Source organism: Lemur catta, chromosome 18, assembly GCF_020740605.2.
Source record: "Lemur catta isolate mLemCat1 chromosome 18, mLemCat1.pri, whole genome shotgun sequence".
NCBI classification, from domain to species: Eukaryota; Metazoa; Chordata; class Mammalia; order Primates; family Lemuridae; genus Lemur; species Lemur catta.
Window position 1 is genome coordinate 28477333 of NC_059145.1, and position 20526 is coordinate 28497858.

Here is a 20526-nt window from a genome sequence, read left to right on the forward strand (position 1 = left end):
AAAAGCATAGTCCTTTAAGCCCTTCTCTCCAAAGTGCACTTTCGAATATCTGCTGGTCATTTGAGATCACTAGATGTCTGTTTTCTGTTCCACCCCAGGCATTCTGACTTTCACGGCTGACTTTCTGACTTCCTGACTTCGGACATGTATTCAGGCTCTGCCATGCGTTTATTACAACAATCCTCACAACCTCGTTGATTTTTTTGTCAAAATACAGTTTAAAAAGACTTCTACTGTCTTAGAGAAACATGTTTCATTGGGAATAGTTTTCTCTTAGTGTGGTCTAGTGGAAGATTAAAAAAAAAATTTAAAATTCCCAAAATTTTGCTGTCCCCCCAACCCTGTGAGCACTCCATAAAAACTGAGGTTCTCCCCAAAACTTGCAATAATTAGAATCATTCAAAGAGAAATAATTCCTTCTCCCCATTCTTTATTTCCTAAAGTAAGTTGCCAAATCCTAAATCGAAACATTCCTGATAAACCAACTCGAGTTTATTTAACCAACTGAAACCCGTCAGGAGTGACTTCGGCAATCTAACCAGAAGAGGGCATCAGCATACAGCACTGAGCAGCAAGCCACTAAAATAGAAAAGGAAAAAAAAATTAAAAAGCCCAAACCACATAGTAATAGTAAATGCATGCATCTTGAAATAACACCCTTCTGTTGTGATATTTTTCTGATCTCAAGTGAGTATCGGCAACTCTCTGTTTGGCTAATCACATTGACAAACTATGTCATCTCTCATTGTTGCCAGATGAGAAATGCCAGGTAAAAAAATCACCATAGGACCGTTTCAGCAATATCTATGATCACTGTCCTGCAGGGGGGTCAAGGGAATCTGTCATCCATACGACCAGTAACAGGTTGAATAACGCCTGCTTCTGTGCTGGGAGTAACATAGCAAATTTGGGGGGTGAAAACCTCTTTATTGGATTTTATATACTCGACTTTCTAGAACCAAACAGATTCAATTAGTGAATGCCCATTATATGGTAGATTTTGCTTACGGGGGTATAAAAACAACCAAGATGTATGACTCCCTAGACCTGTCTTCAAAGGATTTATAATCCAGTGGGCAAATACACCTACTGAGCTACACTGTATTATGATAGAATGTTAGTGTCGAATGCAAGGAAGCTGTTTAATATAAATGCATATATTGAATGTTTGCTCTGTGGGTATCACACAGGGTGTGTAAAGCTCAGTTAATCCTCCAGCAACAATAAGATGTAGATAAAATACAGATGAGGACTCTGAGGCTTAGAGAGGGGACAGCTTATCAGAGCTGGGATGGGACCCCAGGCCTATGGGACCCCTCGCTTGCACTCTTGACCTTCCATTTTAGAAGAAGAGTATGTTATTCGTTGTTCTGCTTATTACAAAAAATTAATACATATTCCCCATGTGAATATACTCCTAGTGACCTTGTCGTGTATTTCTCTTGGCCTCTGAATGGAAGGAGCAGGTTCTGCAAACCCTGTGCACTATAAAGAATCCCAAGGGGGTGGTAAAGTTTCCATCAGGAGCCAACAGAGGGCAGCAACACATAAACCAACCACCAAAACCTTCTCTGTGGACAGCCTTCATCTCGCCACTGGGACCTCCAAGCCTCATACCACCACGCTGGAGATGGGTATAGGTCTCAAGAGTGCCAATTTCTTAGTACCATTAAAAAAAAAAAAAGGCAAATGTTACCATAGAGGAGACTAAAAATGTCTTCAGCTGGGATCAAAGTTCACTTAGAAAATGTCTCTTTCAATAAAGGGAACTAAGGGATGCGGAATGTGGCACTCCTTCACCGAGACATTTGACATCCGTGGATAGTAAATATGCCCGGGAGCTTTTAGCTCAAAGCTGGGAGGATGTTGCTTTCCTGCAGCCTCCTTGCAGACGAGCCAGATGCAGAAATGCGAAGTCCACACGCTGGGTCTGGATGCACGATGGCGACGGGGTCCTGAAGGCCGGCCTGCAGCTGCGCGCACCCGCCCTGCACTGCCACGGATCATGTCAACGGAGTGAGGGCTGCCACTTAGGGCACCAGTGACAACAGCCGTGCCACTGGGGGCTGGAGATTGCTCTACTATGACTGACACCTAGCGATCAAGTGCTCATTGCTTGTGACAGCATGTCATTCCTGCCCTTGTCTGAGACGAAGAGAAGACTTTTCAAAGCAACCAAAAGCACCCCTTCAGTGGGAGGAAGGCAAGGGGAGGGGAATGGAATGTGTAGCTTGATGCCAAGAAAAATGCTGCAAAAATAAAACGCTAGAATAAAAAGGCATAAACAAATGAATGTCTAGTAGTCTCTAACTTCTGACCAAAGAGCCCATGTTGTATCTGCAAGCATGGCAGTCTCAGCCAGGGCCACAGTCATGCTACACAGAACCTATAAAATTGCCACCAACCTGCCAAAATGGCACTTGCATGTCGCTTAACCTGGTTATGATAACAACAGCAATGACGATAGTAGCTGACACTTATTAAGCACTTCTAAGTGCCAGGGACAGATTCTAAGTGTATTCCATGTGTATACTCATACAATCCTTACAATAAGCCAGTAAGGTAGGATCTAAGATTATATCCACTCTAGAGATGAGGTACAGAGGACTAGTGAGGTTAAGTAACTTCTCAAAGTCACACAGCCAAGAGAGAGGAAAACTCAATTCGAACCCAGCCCTTGAGTCCAGAGCCTCAGGAGAGAGGACGTGGTTAAATGGGGAAGGGTCTCCTTGGGGAAAACAGGCTCTACGGGACCAACCTCACCGTCTGCTTTTCCTTGCCAGGTCAGCCAGTACACGTTTGCCATGTGCAGTTATCGGGAGAAGAAAGCAGAACCCCAGGAACTTCTGCAACTGGACGGCTACACTGTGGATTACACCGACCCCCAGCCAGGTACCTGCCTACCCTCCGGGCCATGAGCCCACGGAACTCTCAACCTTCCCCAATCAATGTCAGCTCATATTTGCTGGGCACTTGCTCCATGCTAGGCACTAAGTCCATTCATTTACTAAGGGTTTCACCGGTGACCACGACAGCCACAGTCCTTGATCTCACGGAGTTTCCATCCTGGCTGATTAAATGCCATCTCAACCTAGGGCTTTGGTTTTACTCAAGGGATTCTCTGGTTTAAAACCAAAAAAGAAATAATAAGGCATTTTTCTTTTAAAAACTTGTAACCACATTAAACATGGACTCCAGCATACAATGCTAAAAAAAAAAAAAAAAAAAATTCTGAAAAAGAAGGTTTTACATGTTCACCAAGGAATACATTTGTGTGTGTGTGTGTGTGTGTGTGTGTGTGTGTGTGTTGTTTTTTACAAGTGATGTGTGGGCTTGACAGATTTTGTCTCCGTGACCAAACAAGCCTGCCCTTATGCATCCGTATTCCCTAGCTATAATTAAGAGCTCCCAAGGTTAGCTGATGCCACTTAAATGTCTTTTTTCCTAGGAAGACGCCAATCCACAAGCATAGGCACTGAAGCTCCTAAGCCTTATGTAACTAAGAGAACCACAGAAATGGGAGCATCGCTTATAACTTCTACATTGCATAAGTTCTACATCCTGCCCCCTCACACCTCTCCCCCCACCCATTTTATCTTTTTCCCAGAAAAATGAATAGAAATCAGCCTCAAAGAACCTTCAAAATGAAGCGGGGGGTGCGAAATCATTTCAGCATATTAATGAACAACAAGCACCAACAGCCCTCTCCCGGAGAAGTTTATTTTTATGCCAAATCTGCACAAGGAAAGCATTTCCAACCATACTGCATTATTTGGCCCAAAACCTTTTTTTCTACTCCCATATTGCTCTTCCACATGCAACAAAATACACATAAAAGAAAAACAGAGTTTGAGAGAAGATGGGGTGTTAACCTGAAAAGGTGTAAGAGGGAAGGCCTCGGGCCCAGCCCGTTTAGGAAAATTATCACCCTCCGCATCTCAACCCTCAGTGACTTGGACCAGCCCCACCTCTTCAGACTTTCATGTGTTATTTGCACCCTGCTAGAGCATGATACAGAACTGACCACATAAGGCGTGAAAGGAAAGCTCTGCCTGGAAATTCTTCCTAACGAGTAGAACCCACAAGTTTGAAAGAAACAATTTCAAGCAATATCTCATTGAAAGCCTGGGGCTCCTGCGTTAGGAGACCAGCCTTTAGGACATTCTGCGATGGTTTGTGTTCTTCTCAAGTCTTTGGGTTCCCGTCAGAGAAATAGATTCAGTCATTCCTGAGCTCTGCATTTTAAAGTGGGAGGCTGAAGGGCCACTATGAGAAGGAAAACCAATACCATCTTATGACAGTAATTCCTTTGAGCCAGTTCCTTCTTCCTCTCCTTCTCCACAATTGCATTTAGCTTCACCACAGTCCCACAACATGGACAGTACCCGGATCATCAGCCCATTTTGTAAATGAAGAAATAGATTCTGAGAGATCACAGGCTATTTCTCAAGGCTGCCTACTGGCCGAGCTGGGACTCAGGGTCTAACCCTTTGGCACTTGCAGTAAAACATAGTTCTATGAGCAGCTACAGCAAAGCTATGGTTGTTATTTTATCAGATGAAAGCAGAATTCTCTTCTGACGGTGGGGTGGGCAGAAGTGGGGAGAGAGCTATTCTATCTGCGTGCGTAAGGAGTAACCGCATGCATATTTTTTAAGCTGCTTTTATTTCTTTTTACATCGATCCCGTGGGATAGAATTTATAAATTCCTTTACGAAAGATGTAAAATGTAAATTGATTATGTTCTTGAGAGTAATAAGCAGCTTCTTCTCTCTGACTTCCCATGTGCTAAATCCTATTTATTTCCCGAGTAATATTTGATTGAAAATAGAGATTTAAATACTCCCAGTTGCCATAGGAAAAGTCTAACTCGGAATTTCTTAAAGAGTGTTTATTAGAAATAAAAGTTCCTGGGCCCCACTCCTAACCTGTGAACCAGAGGGAGGGAGGGCAGAATCCTCCTATTTCGCTGGGCACTGCAGGGCATTCGTGTGCGCAGTAACGTTTGCCAGCTGGAAAGCCAAGTGATGCACATTTAAGCTAATGTCCTCGGAGCTCTGAGTCTCCTCAGCTGCTCCCTGATAGGTGCGTGTGCCAATGAGAGGACATATCAGACGACACCTTTTCCTCTCCTACCCTTGGTTTTATCCAGGTTGTCCGTGGACCCGAATGGTGGATGTGTTTGTAGGCTAAGCACCCTTGTAGCCCGGTCCTCTGCACCACAGGAGGGAGGGACGTCACTGGACGCCCTTGCCTTAGTATCATCAGCCTGGGATCTAGATAGTTCCTTAGACACAAGCATTTATGCTAAATACACTCTACTGTTTGAGTCCTTGAAATATTAATTTGGGGGGAATAGGTAAATTACTGCATGTAAGTTTGACTTACAAGCTACTCCTTTTAAACTAAAAATGAAAATGTTTCACTTTACCTTTCCTAGGTATGGTTTGGAGAGTATGCAACAATCTCTCAATTCCTATTATTAATAGATTAAGTCATTAAGTCTTCAAATAAAAGGATATTTGCCTAGAATAACTCAGTGGCACAATTTGTCAAATTAATTAATCTTAGGCAACTCATAGAGACCCCATTTACCTCTGTAAATAGACCACAGCCGAGCAAGTGGTTAGAACAGCAATCCCTCCCCGCAGGGAGCTGGCCAGCACTCCCTGGCCTGTTCGGGGACCGTCCTCCCGCTCATGACAGGGCAGTACCTGCGGGACTGTGTTCCTCCTTCATGGAGAGCCCACACAAGGTCACGCGTCACACTCGGCAGGTTCAGTCCCCAGGAATTGCTGCTTTTTCTGAGACTGCGCTGCCCTTGCAGCACACATGAGTATTCACTTCACTTTCTCCTCTCTTGCTTCTCTTTCAACTCTGTAGCTCTTCTCTCTCCTTCTTGCTCGTATTGGTGTGTCCTCGGCCTCTCCAGCTTTCTGAAAAAGTTCTGTTGCTCTCTGCTGCTGTCCTTGCCATTGCTGCTGTTGCTTTAGGGGTTACTCTTTCCCTCACTCGCTCCACGGTTAAGCTTCGTCCTGTTGTCAGTAATGACACTTCCGAGCGCTGTTAGTGCTCACCAGGCCCTGGTATTCAGGCTCTACAGCCTGGAGCCAAACAGTCAAGGTTAGAAGCCCAGCTCTGCCACATACAGACCAGCTTTGCATCCATGAGCCAGTTATCACCTTCTCTAGGGCTCAGTTTACTTATCTGTGAAATGGGAATAATAGCACTTACATCATAGGACTGTTGGAAGGATTAAAAGCAGGGAAAGTTCTTAGCATCTGTCTCTACCTCTGAACAATTGCAGAGGAGAGGTCTCTCTGCTTCCCAAGGTAACCCCATGAAGTGCCAGTTGCTCCAGAACAGTCTCCCCACTTCCAGCAGTGGGCCCTGGGGAAGGTGGAGCAGGAGGGCTGGTAAAAGTGCCCTTCTAGTGGTGCCCACCCTGGAATTCCCTGGCTGTAGCAAAGTAGCTTGTCTCTAAGGTTACCAGGAAACTAGACTACAGGAAGGTCTGTTGACTCCCCCTTCTTCCTTTTAACTTCTTAGTGCTCGCTTTTCAGGCTTCAAGCATCTCTCAGATCTCTTGTTCCTCCTCCTTCCCCTTCCAGAATTTTCCTTTTTATTGTGCCATCCATTAAGTTCAGCAGGTTTTCCCAGCTTGCTAATTGTACATCATCCTACTAAAATTACACATTTTAAACCCTTCCATAAGAAATTAGGCAAAATATTCCCTCATAATCATAACAACCAAAAAGCATTTAGTAAAGCTTCATTGATGTGGTATAAGAAGTCTCCACATAAAGAAAAAGCTAGTCATTGTCCCCAGTCCCTGGCAATTCTAAGTGCCAAACTACCAACACACGCCCACTCTTGCAGAGTAGACACCTCAATTAATATGGCCAACACAATAAAGAAGTCTTAATGTCACCAGAAATATTTTCCAGTGACAGATGTCAAACAGGACGGGAATTCATATGGAATTTGAAGATGCTAATCTTTCATTCATTCTTCTCTCAGTTTCTAACCAATAATTGAGGAGATGATGAGGAACCTGATGAAGATATAAAGTAGTATTTCTGGTTAGAGAGAACCCAGTAACCTAAAAGGCAGTTTCTAGAATACACTGATGAACCTGATGTAGCTCTGGCCTGAGCCCAAAGAGAGGTTTCCACCTACCTTTCTCTAAATTTTAGCCTTGAGAACTGCCTATGGAAAAATAGGTCTGTAGCATATTCATTTATTCAACAAACATTTGTTGAGCACCTACTATGTGCCATGCACTTACTAGGCAGCAGGGATACAATACTGAACAAAACGGACAAAAATTCTCTGTCCTTATGAAGCAAAGTAAATTGTATAGTTTGCTAGAAGGTAGTAAGAGCAGTGGAGAAAAATTAAGCAAGATAAGAGACATGGATAACAAGGGGGCAGAGATCAGGGAAGGCCTCAGCTGGGATGTGACATTTAAGCAAAGACATGAAGGGGGTAAGGGATTGAATCATGTAGATATCTTGGAGAAGAGTGTTCTAGGCACAGAGAACAGCAAGTGCAAATGTCCTGAGGTGAGAACAGGCCTAGGGTGTTCAAGGAACAGTAAGAGACCAATGTGGCTACAATGAAGTGAGAACGTGTGTGCAGAGGGAGAGAGAGAGTACTAGGAGAGGTGAGAAGTGGTGAAGGCCAGTGCATATGGGACCCTGCAGACCTTGTCAGAACCTAGGCTTTTCTTCTGAGTGAAATGTGGAGCCACTGGCAGGTTTTGAGCAGAAGAGTGACATGACCTGACTCTTGGGCTAAATTGAGATTGCTGGCTGCCATGTGAGAATCTACTATGGAGAGTATAGGGAGGCAGACAGATCTGATAGGAGCCTATTAAAATAATCCAAGTGAGAGATAATCATGGCTGGATTCAAGGTGGCATCACTGGAGATGGAAGAAGTAGTCAAATTCTGGTGATGTCCTAAGATAGAACCATCAGAACTTCATGACCTATTGGAAGTGGGTAGTAAGAGAAAGTGAAGAGTCCAAAATTGACCCCAAGACTGTGGGCTTGAGCACCTAGAGAGATGGTCTCAGCTTTACTGAGATAGGAGGCTGGGGAGAAAGACCAGGAGTTCAGTGTTGGACGTGACAAGCTTGGGATGTGTATCAGATATCCATGTGGAGAAGTCAGGAAAGACATTAGATATGCAGGTCTGGAGTCCAGGAAGGAGGTCAAGGGTAGAGGTAGACATGTGAAGACCATCAGCATACTTGTGGTATTTAAAGGCTGGAGGGCATCACCAGGGGAGAGAGGGTAGATAAAGAAGAGAAGAAGTGCAAGGACAGAATGTCAGGATGCTCCAACATTTAAAGGTCAGGAGGAGGAGGAGGAAGAACCAGCGAACAAGACTGAGAAGCAGCAGCAGCCAGAGAGGTAGGAGGAAAATCAGGTTTCCAGGAAGCCAAGTAAAGGAAGTATTTTAGGCCAGGCATGGTGGCTCATGCCTATAATCCTAGCACTTTGGGAGGTTGAGGCCAAAGTGGGAAAATAGCTTGAGGCCAGGAGGTCAGGAATTCAGTTCAAGACCAGCCTGAGCAAGAGCAAGACCCTGTCTCTACAAAAAAAAAAAAAAAAAAGAAAGAAAGAAAAATTAGCCAGGCATGGTGGTGTGCACCTGTAGTCCCAGCTACTTGGGAGGCTGAGGCAGGAGGATTGCTTGAGCCCAGGAGTTGGAGGCTGCAGTAAGCTACGATAATGCCACTGCTCTCTAGCCTGGATGATAGATTGAGACCCTGTCTCAAAAGAAAGAAAGAAGAAAACAAGTATTTTGAAGAGAAGAGAGTGTCAAATTCTGCCAGTAGGTCAATGGATCACATAAAATGAGGACTTTGAATTGATTACTGGATTCAGCAATGTGAAGGTCATTGGTGACCTGGACAAGTTTCAGTAGGGCAGCAGCCTACTTGGAGGGGCTAGAAGGCAGAACAGAAGAGGAGAGGCCCTTGCCACTCAAAGTGCAATGCTCAGGTGGGCACCATCTGCATTGCTGGGGAGCTTGGTAGAAATGCTGACTCTCCGACTCCCACCCAAACCTACTGAATCAGAAGCTGCATTTGAACAAGATGCCCAGGGGATTCACATGGGTACTAACATTTGAGAAGCCCTGGTAGAGAGCTCCCTTTCCTTGTAGAGAGAAGAACAACAGGGCAGTAAATGAAGGGAGAGGTGGGGTAAACAGAGGTTTTTGTTGTTGCTGTTTGCTTGTTTGTTTCTAAAGATGAGAAAACAAATAGCACATTGATAGGCAGATGTTTGCCTAGCGAGTAGGCAGCCTGCTTGACAGTTCTATCTCCAGCAGGACAAAGAGAGACAAAAGCCAGGCTCAAAAATGCCTCTTTAGCATCATGGTTCCTCTCTGTGGCCAAGTGGGTCTTAGACTTCTCATCCTAGATGAATCACTCCTCCTCTCCTCCAGCCCAAGAAAAAACAGCAGAAACGGCTTTTCTAAGGGCTGAGTCCTGCTGACAACATTGCAAATCGGCTTCATGGAAGTTGTGACTCTCTTTTCTGCCAGGTTTGGAGGGTGGCCGAGCCTTCTTCAATGCAGTCAAGGAAGGAGACACCGTGATATTTGCGAGTGACGATGAGCAAGATCGCATCCTGTGGGTCCAAGCCATGTACCGGGCCACTGGGCAGTCACACAAGCCCGTGCCCCCGACCCAAGTCCAGAAGCTCAACGCCAAGGGAGGGAACGTGCCTCAGCTGGATGCTCCCATCTCTCAATTTTGTAAGTAAACATGCCATTTTTAAAAAATATAGCCCTGTAGGGTAAAGTAAATTCTTCCAAAGTTGAATTAGAAAATCTAATTGCTTTTATGCTTAAGATTTATAAAATCATATTTGCTCAAAACATGTAGTGAATTCAGGGGGAAAGTTGGGACAAAATGTTAGCTGAAAGTAATTTTAAAGTGCAATACTTGACATTCTCCCCCAAGGATTGAACAAAGGAAAGTGTATTTTAGGTGGCTTTTTATCCCTTTATTTTGGTGAGAGTTTGGAATTCACAGCCAAACATGTATTTGTCCTTCAGAGATAGTAGATTATGTATGTCCTTGCTTCATTTTTTCCTATTAAAAGTGATTTAAAAATAGGGTTGATTGGAAGCAAACTTAAATCTGCAAGTTAGAACCATTTAAAAATAAATGATGACATTATCACATGCAGTGAAAAAAAAAAAAAAGAAAAAAACAAAACATAGTACCTAAGATCCCATTCTGAGCTAAAATATCAGAGACCCAAAAATGAAACCGTCTCCTTAAACAGCCCTAGTTCATATTCTAGTTTTTTTCTCCTCTTACCTCTGCATCCATTTAATTTCTTGCTACCTAAAATGACTTTTATCTCCCAACACTTCTGATGCACAGGGTAAGGTGAAAGCCAGTATATGCTTGGAAATGTTTATTAAAACAAAGAAAATGGAGACATAAGGCATCAAAAAAAGTGATTCATTTTAGTTCCGAACGTTCACCCTAAATAGAGACTTTTGCCTTACCCTGAATATCAAGTCAATTGGAGATAGCTCAGGTACAAGTCATTTTTAGCAATTAACATGGTGATCCCTTACTTTAGTGTGGAACCCACTCATTCAGTCTAGTTCATTGTCCAGAGATAAAACATCCTGATAAGGAAGACAGATAAGGCACCTGCTCTCCTAATACCTGCATTTCAGCGGAGGAGTCTGGACAGCAAACGAGTCAACAAGTAAATAAGATAGATTCAGACACTGGTAAATACCATGAGGAATGTCACGTAGTGGTGGCTGAGAGAGACGTCCAGGACATTAGACAGATGGTCAAAGAAGCCTTCCCTGAGTTTACACCCAAATGATGGGGAGTCAGCCCTGCAAATATTTCAGGAAAGGGAATTGCAGCAGAAGGAAAAGCAAGTGCAAAGGCCCCAAAGTAAAGCCTTCACCTCTAACGTAGCTCACTCCTTTATAGCTCTAAGCAAAATATGGATGTGGATGAAATGATTTTGCAGCTACAGCAACTAAATAGAGGTGAATTCTCTTTTCAGTGAATTCCACTGCTGTCCAACAGAACTATGTTCTTAAACCTTGCAACACCCTTGCTGAACAGGAAACACAACATGTTGGGGGGATGACAAATTCTAACCATCAGGTGCTCCCAGGAATTCCTGTCCAGTATTAATGGTCTCTTAAAGGAAGACATATGCCCTTGTGGAACATTGTAAATAACAATCACTGTGGACTTCCACGCAGAAAATCGTGAAAGAATAAGAAAGAAATTGGGGTGGGACTTAAAGGAGAAGGGCCAGCCCTCCTGCCCAGAGCCACCACCAAGTGCCCCGTTCTCTCCTTCTTTTCTCTAACATCTTCTGGCACCTGGGTTGATTTGAGAGCAATGATGAGAGCAACAGTCATTAGTGGAAATAAAGTGTACCCAATATTTGTTTAATTTTTCTAAAACAACAGTTGTGTGATGGGATCCCTCCCCTCCCCCTGCCTGAAACACTCGTTTTTAATACATTTGGATACAACACATCCCATCATATTCGCCCAAAGTGGAATTATCTGCATATCAGAAAAAAAATTCTAATTATAATCACCATCAAAACCAACCTCATAAAACATATATATCAGGTGATATTTGGTAAATACTAGTCTTATTTCCAAATAATCTCCATTCGTCTAAAGTCATTTCACCTTACATTCAGCGTCTCTGTCCTGTCATCTCCCCAGATTAAGATATCGCTACCTGGTTTGTGATTGGTCCCACTTTTTCCTCACTTGTATGGGGAAGAGGAAGGACATTCAGGGGTAAAATTAAACAGAGACCAGACATTGATTTAAAAAGAAAACTAGTGATGGAAGCTGCTGAGGAAGGGGTGTCTCTCCATGGAAATGCACAGGGGCTCCTGATTTAGATTTTCCTCAGTGGATAGGATTCATGTAGTTATGAAATAAAAATGCTAGACATTAGGCATCAGCAGAAAGATTCAATTGTATACTCACAGCTTGGCATATGTCACTACCCTAAATGAAATCGGGAACTTTTATTAAGGGGGGCATCCAAAGCAAAATCCTAAGGGTTAGAATTTGGAGGGTAATTAGTGTAATCCTTAGAGAGTGTGTGAAGTAGGCTGAGAGATGAGTGAGAAAGTGTCAGATACTGCATGTTTCTGGGATTTCTCAGTACCTGGTGGTAGATCTACCTTCTTCTCTATTGTATCCTTAATCACTGCCCAGGAATGGGGGGTCTCCAGAGAGTATGAGGCCCTACCACATCTACCAGTTTCTATAAAAACAAGGCCACCATAATCAGCCATGTACAGATTGTATACTACAGCAGACACCTTTCACATAGACAAAAATATGAATGGTATCCATTGAGTTGTGCAGTGCCCAGTCTGCACAACCGTACCCGGTGGCCCTGTAATAAACAGCAATCCTTACACAGAGCTTCAGTCCAACAATGTTGCTCCCAATAGTCCCATGGTTACTTTTTTATCCCCGAAACAGAGCCTCAACACTGCTCCAAATTCTATCTAATGCTAGTGTAGGCACTTAATAAAAACTCAGGCCAAAGTACCAGCAAGAGTGGCTTCTGTTCGCATAATTTAGAAACCAGCAGAGAAAATCAGTCAGGATTTAATCAGCCCACGCTTCTGCACCTGAGCATGTCCAGTTAGAGGTATACAAAACCCATGAGAAAAATCAAAAAAGGAACAAGGAAATTTACATTCTATGGTGTCATTGGGTAGTTAGGTACCACAGGCAATCAGTCAATCAATTAATAAAGTGGTTGGGGTGACAGAGTTCAGTCCTCCCTGGGTATCCATGGGAATTGGTTCCAGGACCTCCTGTAGATACCAAAATCCACAGATGCTCAAGTCCCTGATATAAAATGGAGTAGTATTTGCATATAACGTGCACACATCCTCCTACATACTTTGAGTCATCTGTGGATTACTTATAATACAGAATACAATGTGAGCGCTATGTAAATAGTTGTTGTACTATGTTATTTAGGGAATAATGACCAAAAAAGTCCATACCTGTTCAGCACAGATATAATGTTTTTTAAATATTTCCAATCCGCCATTGGTTGAATCCACAGATGCAGAGGGCTGACTGTATATCATAATTTTTAGTGGTGTCTGCCCCAGCATGGTGGTTAGTTCACAATTATTTCACAGCTGCTTTAATTTGTTAAGTTCAAACCATCGCTATTAAACAGATCAAGTCGTACATATGGGTAACTGAACCAAACCCACAGTGTCGATTCATACTTAAAGTGACCAACTCCTCCTGGTTTCCCCGGCACTTCGCTGCTTCTAGTGCTGAAAGTCCTATGTCCCAGGAAGCCCCTCAGTCCTGGGCAAACTGGGATGGGTTGGTCATCCAGTACTGCAAAGCAAGAGAAATGAAAAACCATCATAACATAATTATAAATAGCAAACTTTGGTCCGTCACTTACATTTGGTTGCCAATCTATACACCGATTTATTTTAATTAAGTCACATCACAAAAATTAAGTCAATCACAGATTCTCTAGCTAAAAAAAAAAAAAAAGTAAAAAAAAAAAATCAAGTATTGCATTTTAAAAAGGTTTCCTTGACTTCCAAAAGGTAAGGGTCACTGTTAAATATGTAACTCCGCACACATCTCATTAAATCCTGTTTTTGAATATTTGTTCAAAGGATTTGCCATTCTTGCTAGTGAACAATTTTTTGGAACAACTTTTCAATGCCTTAACATCGTAATAGCTTGATTAGTATTTACATGGCAGAGGGAAGCTACGTAGAAAAGGGAAGCCACATAGAAATATTTTTGGGGTAGAAAAAAATAAACACTCCAGTCTTGTCATGTCGCTGTCTATTCAAGGGAAACTTAAGAATGGAACATTTTTATAGTTTGGAAAAACTTGGGAGTAATTGTGAGTTTATTTGGGTCTTTCTAAATTCAGTTTAACAGTCTCCTTGGTGCAGTTTTTATTTTTTGCAATTTCAAAAGCTCAATTTCAAAATGAAAAGACACGTCTAAGAAAGAGTGGAGTGGAGTTATTTATATGGACTTGAAAAACCTGAAAAAATAGATCCTGCTATTCATTAGTTTGTGTGTGACTACAAAGATTTGGGGAGGGTTCCATCAACCTTTAAAACTTTTTTTGTTCTTTTATAGTTTTTTTGTGTGTGTCATTGTTGATTTAATTTTTTCTTTTTTTTGTTAAAATTTTTAAAAATGAAGTGATTACTTAGCTACACAACTTTTTTTAAACTAATACTTGCAATTCTCCAATTTTTAAGGCCAGTGTTGTTTACCTTAAAAATGATGTCCAAATCTGTAGTTGAGTGTTGCCACACTTTATTATGCCAAGTGGCCTCTCCTTGAGACACTTTTTCCCTGAATGTGATATTAGTAGAACAGTAAAAATCAGCATCTCAATTCTCACTGGAGTGGGGTGGGGGAAGGGGATATTTTAAATTTTGACATTTGGTCAATGATTATTTAATATATCACTTGCGAAGAGTCATTTTAATGTCTGTTTCTCAACTACTAACTGTTAATCACTCCATAGATGCCCAAAGTTGGATGTTTTTGAGAATTGTTCTATTTTTGTTAGCACCTGAACAATCTTCAACAGTTAGGGGGATTTTGGTTACTGTTGGTTTGGGGGAGGTTGATTTTGGTTTTGTTTGGTTTTGTTTTGTTTAAGTTTTCTTGTTCAATCTTTGCTCGAACCCAAGAACTTTAGCTGCTAGGTTAGAACTCCTGTCTGCTTTCCTGAGCCTTGTTGCTAGTCTTTATGTTATTCTGGTTTGTTCCTTCTTACCCTGCTAACTTCTAGCTGGACTGAAGGGTAAGTGCTCCCCTATAGCTAGCACAGCTCAGATAATCAGACTAGATTATCTGACACCTGCAATGTGCTTCCCCCCTCTCCTCTTAAATCTTCCTCATGTCTAGACTTTGTAGTAAAACTTTTCATGTTATTTTCCTGACCTTAGGTTTGAAATGTAAGCTTCCATACTGAAACTAGGATGCATGTGATGTGTGCATAATTGCCTCCTCTCCTTGGCTTTCATATTGGCATCAAATGATCCTTGAGTAAAGCCAACCATTAATATCTCCTAATTTTTTTCATTCCAAGAGTATTGATTAACATCGCAACAAAATGGCAAAGAATGCCTTTGTTTCATGGAATTCACAGCTACCTGACTGCTTAATGCCTGAAAACAGATCATTTTGCACTCTGAAAATGTGTTGTTGTTGTTTTTCCTGTCCCATTCCAAAGATTAGAATGGTCAGTGTACCAATGGTGTGGTAACCATGAATACCTTAACAAACAGACAGGCAGAGTAGGAAACACAAAGATGTTAACTGAACAAGACTTGAAGAAATTGAAAAATACAATTGATAAAGTAACTGCATGATTTTGAACACTAAAGAATTCATTCTACCTGGCTTAAGGGTGTGCTCTAATGTAAGACCCAATGGAGGATTAATTTTAAAAGGAGAGCTACAATATATGGGACTACCACACACAGCAACAGGAAATTAAGGACATGACTGAGTACATGCACTGATTTCCAAATGCTTTGTATCCACAATCTCATGATGCCAAGGAAGGTTTTGACCTCTGGTCTCAAACGTTGTTCTGCTACTCCCCCTAGAACAATGACAACAACTTTTTTGACATCACTTGTATTTGTATTAATTTTCTAAAAATACTCATGTAAGAGAAAAAAGAAATTGAACAGTCTTATCACTATTTGAGTTATTAATAAAAAAGAATACACAATTCCTTTATTCATGCAGGAAAAAGCTATCCACCAAAAATATGTTGCAGGAAAACCTGACATCAATCATTAGAAGGAGCTAGAAAAATCGGTCAAGAGAGCAGGCAAATATGTATTTGAGTATTCTGAATGCTAATTTAGAAGAAGTAGGTCATATCATTTCTCCTGACCATTTAATAATAGTCCTTCCTTCAAATTCTTTTTGTTTCTTTCTTTAATTTGCTTTTTTTCTCCCTTTCTTTTTTTTCTTTTATTTTGCATAAATGTACCCCTGGCTAGCAGACAGACTTTTTCACCACTCCAAGCAGATACTTAATTTAACTTTACTTTCCTTTGAATGTCTGATGAGGCATTTTAAAAAGCTTACCATAGAATGTAAACTTAGTGGGAATTTAGGATTTTGCTAATTTTTTTTTAAAGAATGAGAGAAAGGATGGATGAGTAGATGACTGAATGAATTCTGTTCTGAGCGAATTTACATGTATTTGCACAACAATGCATTGCTATCCTAGTAGATTTTAAAATAGTTGTTTGCCTTAATTTCTTTCTATAGTTTTATGTCATAAGATTTTTGCTATATCTTCTTATATTGTCAACTTGCAGTTGCTATGTTGCAGGGTGCAATATCAAAGAATCAATTCAATATCAACTTAATTTGCACAACCCAAAACCACACCGTAAATTATATTCCTTTTCATTGCAAAAGTAAATTACTTTTTAAAAGAATAGACTACCACGATCAGGTCCAAAATCTTCCAAACACCATGATATGATCTAAATAGACCACATTAAATGAAGGCTCATTTCCTTGTTAAGTACTTCAGCTACATTTAACATATTATTCAGTAGTCAGTTGAGTATTTTGATGTCATATAGTAATTTATAGTAAAATACTTTATTAATCAAGTATAGAAAATTTATTTTTGCTTATATTGGAGTTTATGAACATAAAAACATCAAGTACTCTGTAAATTAATTGAGAATGCAGTAACTTCAGCAAAGATAATTATAAATCATTTATTTATTTGGTTTGAGATCATTGACAAAATCTCTACTGTGATTTTTACTCAAAGCAACTGTCTCACAAAGAATTGTAGACATTAACATTGAAATAAACATCACATGCTTATCCTCTTGGGGGTATTGCCATAGTAGTTTTAAATTCAAGATTTCTGCAAAATGTAATGTGGCTCTTGATAGCTTTTGAAGAAGCTCTCCTCTCTGGGCCGTTCACAGTATCTTGGTTTAGTCAAAAAGACCATGAAGGAATTAAGTTGTTTCTCAATTAAGTGGTCCACTGTGTGCCTCTGGGCAGTAGGCATGGGAGGACCAGTCTTTTGCTGGCTATGTAGAGCTCAGGCAGGTGACAATATCCCCTGGTTACTTGACTATGCCAAGAAAAACTCTTCTAGAAAAATCCACAAACAGCCAGCTGCCATCAATCATTGTCATTTCTTTATTTCATGTCTTCTGATGAGGCTGACTACTGTCATTGTTCGTTATTGTCCAAACCATACATTCACTCTTGTACTGTCAAGCAGATATGACAAGCACACATTTTCCATATAAGAAAGATACAAAGTCACCTTTTAATTTGCAGTTTGGGTTCACAGATGACTTTAGAGTTACATTAGCTATTCTCTTGCCTCTAGCATCCATCAGGAGTAGCAACAGCCATAACTGTGCTCTAAATTTCAATGATAAAAACAGCTACCTCTAGCTTATTATAAAAAGAATTCATGAAAGAGAAGAGCCCCTTTCAGACAATTCGTTAACAATACAATCATAATCATTTTCAACAGCAGAATTTTCTACTAGCCCATAAAAATCTCCAAAATATAATATTACAAAATAAGAAAGAGATATTTGACCTTTTGTCTTCAATCCCTTGGCTGTTGGAAAACTAAGAAAATCTCAATAACATTAAAATTTGAAAACTATATTATTCCTCCAAGAAAATTACATTTATTTGGTAGACATTATTGCAAACCTATCTAAAAATATGTGTGTCGGAAACAAGATTGCATAAGTGTGCTTGCTATTGAGATGAGAGATCATGAAGAATAGTATATTTTTCTCCATTTCTGAGGAAAGGAAAAAGGAAAAGAATATCAAACATGAAATGAACCCAAATATCATGATCAACTAAAGAGCAACAGAAATGGCAGAGCAGTCAATTAGGCACCATATCACTTGAATGTTAATGAAGGAGATTAAATGAGAGTATAAAACCTACATAATGGTATCACTTTAAGAACCAGTGTTTTCCCAACATTCCTTGAATGCCAAACCAAAATTGTTTCCAAGCAAATTTGGAGTCAAGGTGGAAACTAGTTTCCATCGGAAAGTAGACCTGGCTCTCCATAAGTTCGTGTATTCATCAGCCTGCTTCTGTTGATAGCATTGATAGTGCTTTAAGTTTCTCAGTGTGGTTTAGGTATCAATAGCAGCTTTATTCATTTAAGTTTAGTGTGAAGTTAGTCAGTCTTCTATGCCCGTGCCACAAAGGACTGCAAAAATCCTTATGCGATTAAACCCCAGAAGTGGAACAGGTAGCATTGTTTGGAAGGTGTGTTGACTTATGCCCTAGCAGCAGAGCCCATGAAATCGCATTGCCTACTTTCAGTACCTCAGTACATTTGCTGCCCTCGCGGACCAAGCAGGACTTAGGAACTACTTTCTAAAGCCAGGTCTGGCAAAGGTCATGGTTGAAGCTGGTTCTTAAAATGTAGTCGATCTTTGATTTCTAAATAAAAGAAAAAGAAAAAATACAGTTAATGAAAAAGAGCATTAGTATACATCTCCCAAAGCAAGAGATAAGCCAGACATCACTGGTGTTTTAAGCAGCGACTCTACCCTCCTAATTCTATTTTGCTGAACCTAATGTTCAAATTCATTTTCATTCTCTTGGCACATGCCAAATATTGGCAAAGGAAGTGATTCCCAAAGTGTCCTGAATTTAGGAATTGACTCTCTCATACTTTGCTCTGGGCTGTTTTCCCTCTGCTAATGTCAACATTTAAGTTTTTTTTTTTTTTTTTTTCCTTAATCAACCAATTCCAATTGTTTGTACAGGGGGGAAATGGAGTTGCAAAGAACATTTATTTTTTAATGTTCGGCACTGTAGAAGAACAGACCAGGGCAGTGCAAGAATGACTATATGGTGTTGCTTGGGAAGCGCCCACAAGTTCTTTGAAACAGAATTTGGAACAGCTGGACCACTGCAGTGTTTTATTTTAAAATAGACAACATATGTAATGCATATGGTCCTAGACATGTATGGAGACACAGGCAGACAATCTGAATGGTATCCAAAGACACCTGCACCTAGAATTCTGTTTCCTTCTATAAGATTTTTTTCCCCTAAGAGCACATGTTCCCACTTTTGCAAGATACCATCTGAATCCCCATGTGTGTGACTCCTTAATAAAGTCAATGGGAAGTTTCCTGGGATGGAGGTGTCAGAGTAAGCCGGTTAATAACCACCTCCTAAGGACCGGGCTCCTCTAGGAGCTGGCAGAGGAAGTAACAGACCAGAAACTTGCCCTCAAGGAACATATTATCTACCAAGGGATTCAGTTGGCTGACTGTGTCCTGACCACAGAGAAACTGGAACATATAACTTAGCAAAAACACAGAGACAGGACATAGGAACTGATTATGCAGGGGCAGAAAAGAAGCATAAAGCAGACAGACTGGGAAGGACTCCCAGCTAGAAACGATATGGTTTAAGAAGCAAGGAAGGGATAGAACATTAGCTGTAAATGCAGAGACTTCCTTGGCTCACTAACAATTTAAAACAAACTGGCTTTGCAAACATTAAGGATCTTGCCTGTTTACTCCTAGCTAACATCTACTGAGCCCTAACTATGTGCCAGGCACCCAGGTGCTTCCCAGGCACTTCTCATTAGAGCCTCGCAACAGCCCTCTGAGGCAGACCCGAATACTATCTTCAACTTACCAGTGAGGACAAGCAGGCTCAGAAACGTTAAGCAGCCTGCCCACATCACATACCTAGTAATGGCAGAGCTAACCTCCAGTCCAGTCTCTGTCACTCCGCTAAGCCCTCTGGCCTAAACCTACTTATTCTAACTCCCATCAGATACCCTGTTCCCAGTGAATTTAGGATATCCATATTCCATAAAATCAAGAAATAAAAATATTTGTTCATAGAGTGAGTTTATTTATTTTGATGCAATAAATTCATTATTTTAACAAATATGTATGAGTGCCTACTCACGTGGCAGGTACTATTCTAGGTGCTGGGAATATAGCAGAAACAAAAAATACCAAAATTCCTGCTTGGATGGAGCTTAAAAATCAGATCTCTTTCACTGACACCTTGAAATAGCACTCCCGGCCTATCTCCTATTTTTTTTTTTTCTTTTCGAATATAATAAGTTCAATGAAATGCTTAAAGATTTCATGGGAGCCAGCCACTCTTTTAAGCACTCTTGAGTTGTTAGAACCATTAAAATAATGAGCCTAATTCTGAGTAAATGATAATTTTGGGCACACAAAATCCAGGAGCTGTTCACTTGACTTGCTGGAAATTCCCACTGCTTTCAAAGCTCCATCCCACACATATAGGTGTGTAAGCGATCTTAAGAATCATTAAATTACAGTCCATGACAGCAGAAAGGGAACCGAAAAGCCAGCTCCTCTTATAAACAAGGAAACTGAAGCTAGGAGAGATAACTCAGCCAGCATCCTACAGCTATT

General features: G+C 40.9%; 1 protein-coding gene across 10 annotated transcripts in view; it reads left to right on the top strand.

Annotated features, from left to right (window-relative positions):
* The window catches only part of CADPS (calcium dependent secretion activator), a 440985-nt gene that overhangs the window by 283821 nt on the left and 136638 nt on the right, over positions 1-20526 (top strand). For all 10 annotated transcript variants that reach the window (XM_045529934.1, XM_045529931.1, XM_045529936.1 and 7 more), the window contains 2 exons: positions 2784-2892; positions 9560-9772. In XM_045529934.1, the coding sequence (XP_045385890.1) occupies positions 2784-2892; positions 9560-9772 (322 nt within the window). The remainder of the gene's footprint in view (positions 1-2783; positions 2893-9559; positions 9773-20526) is intronic.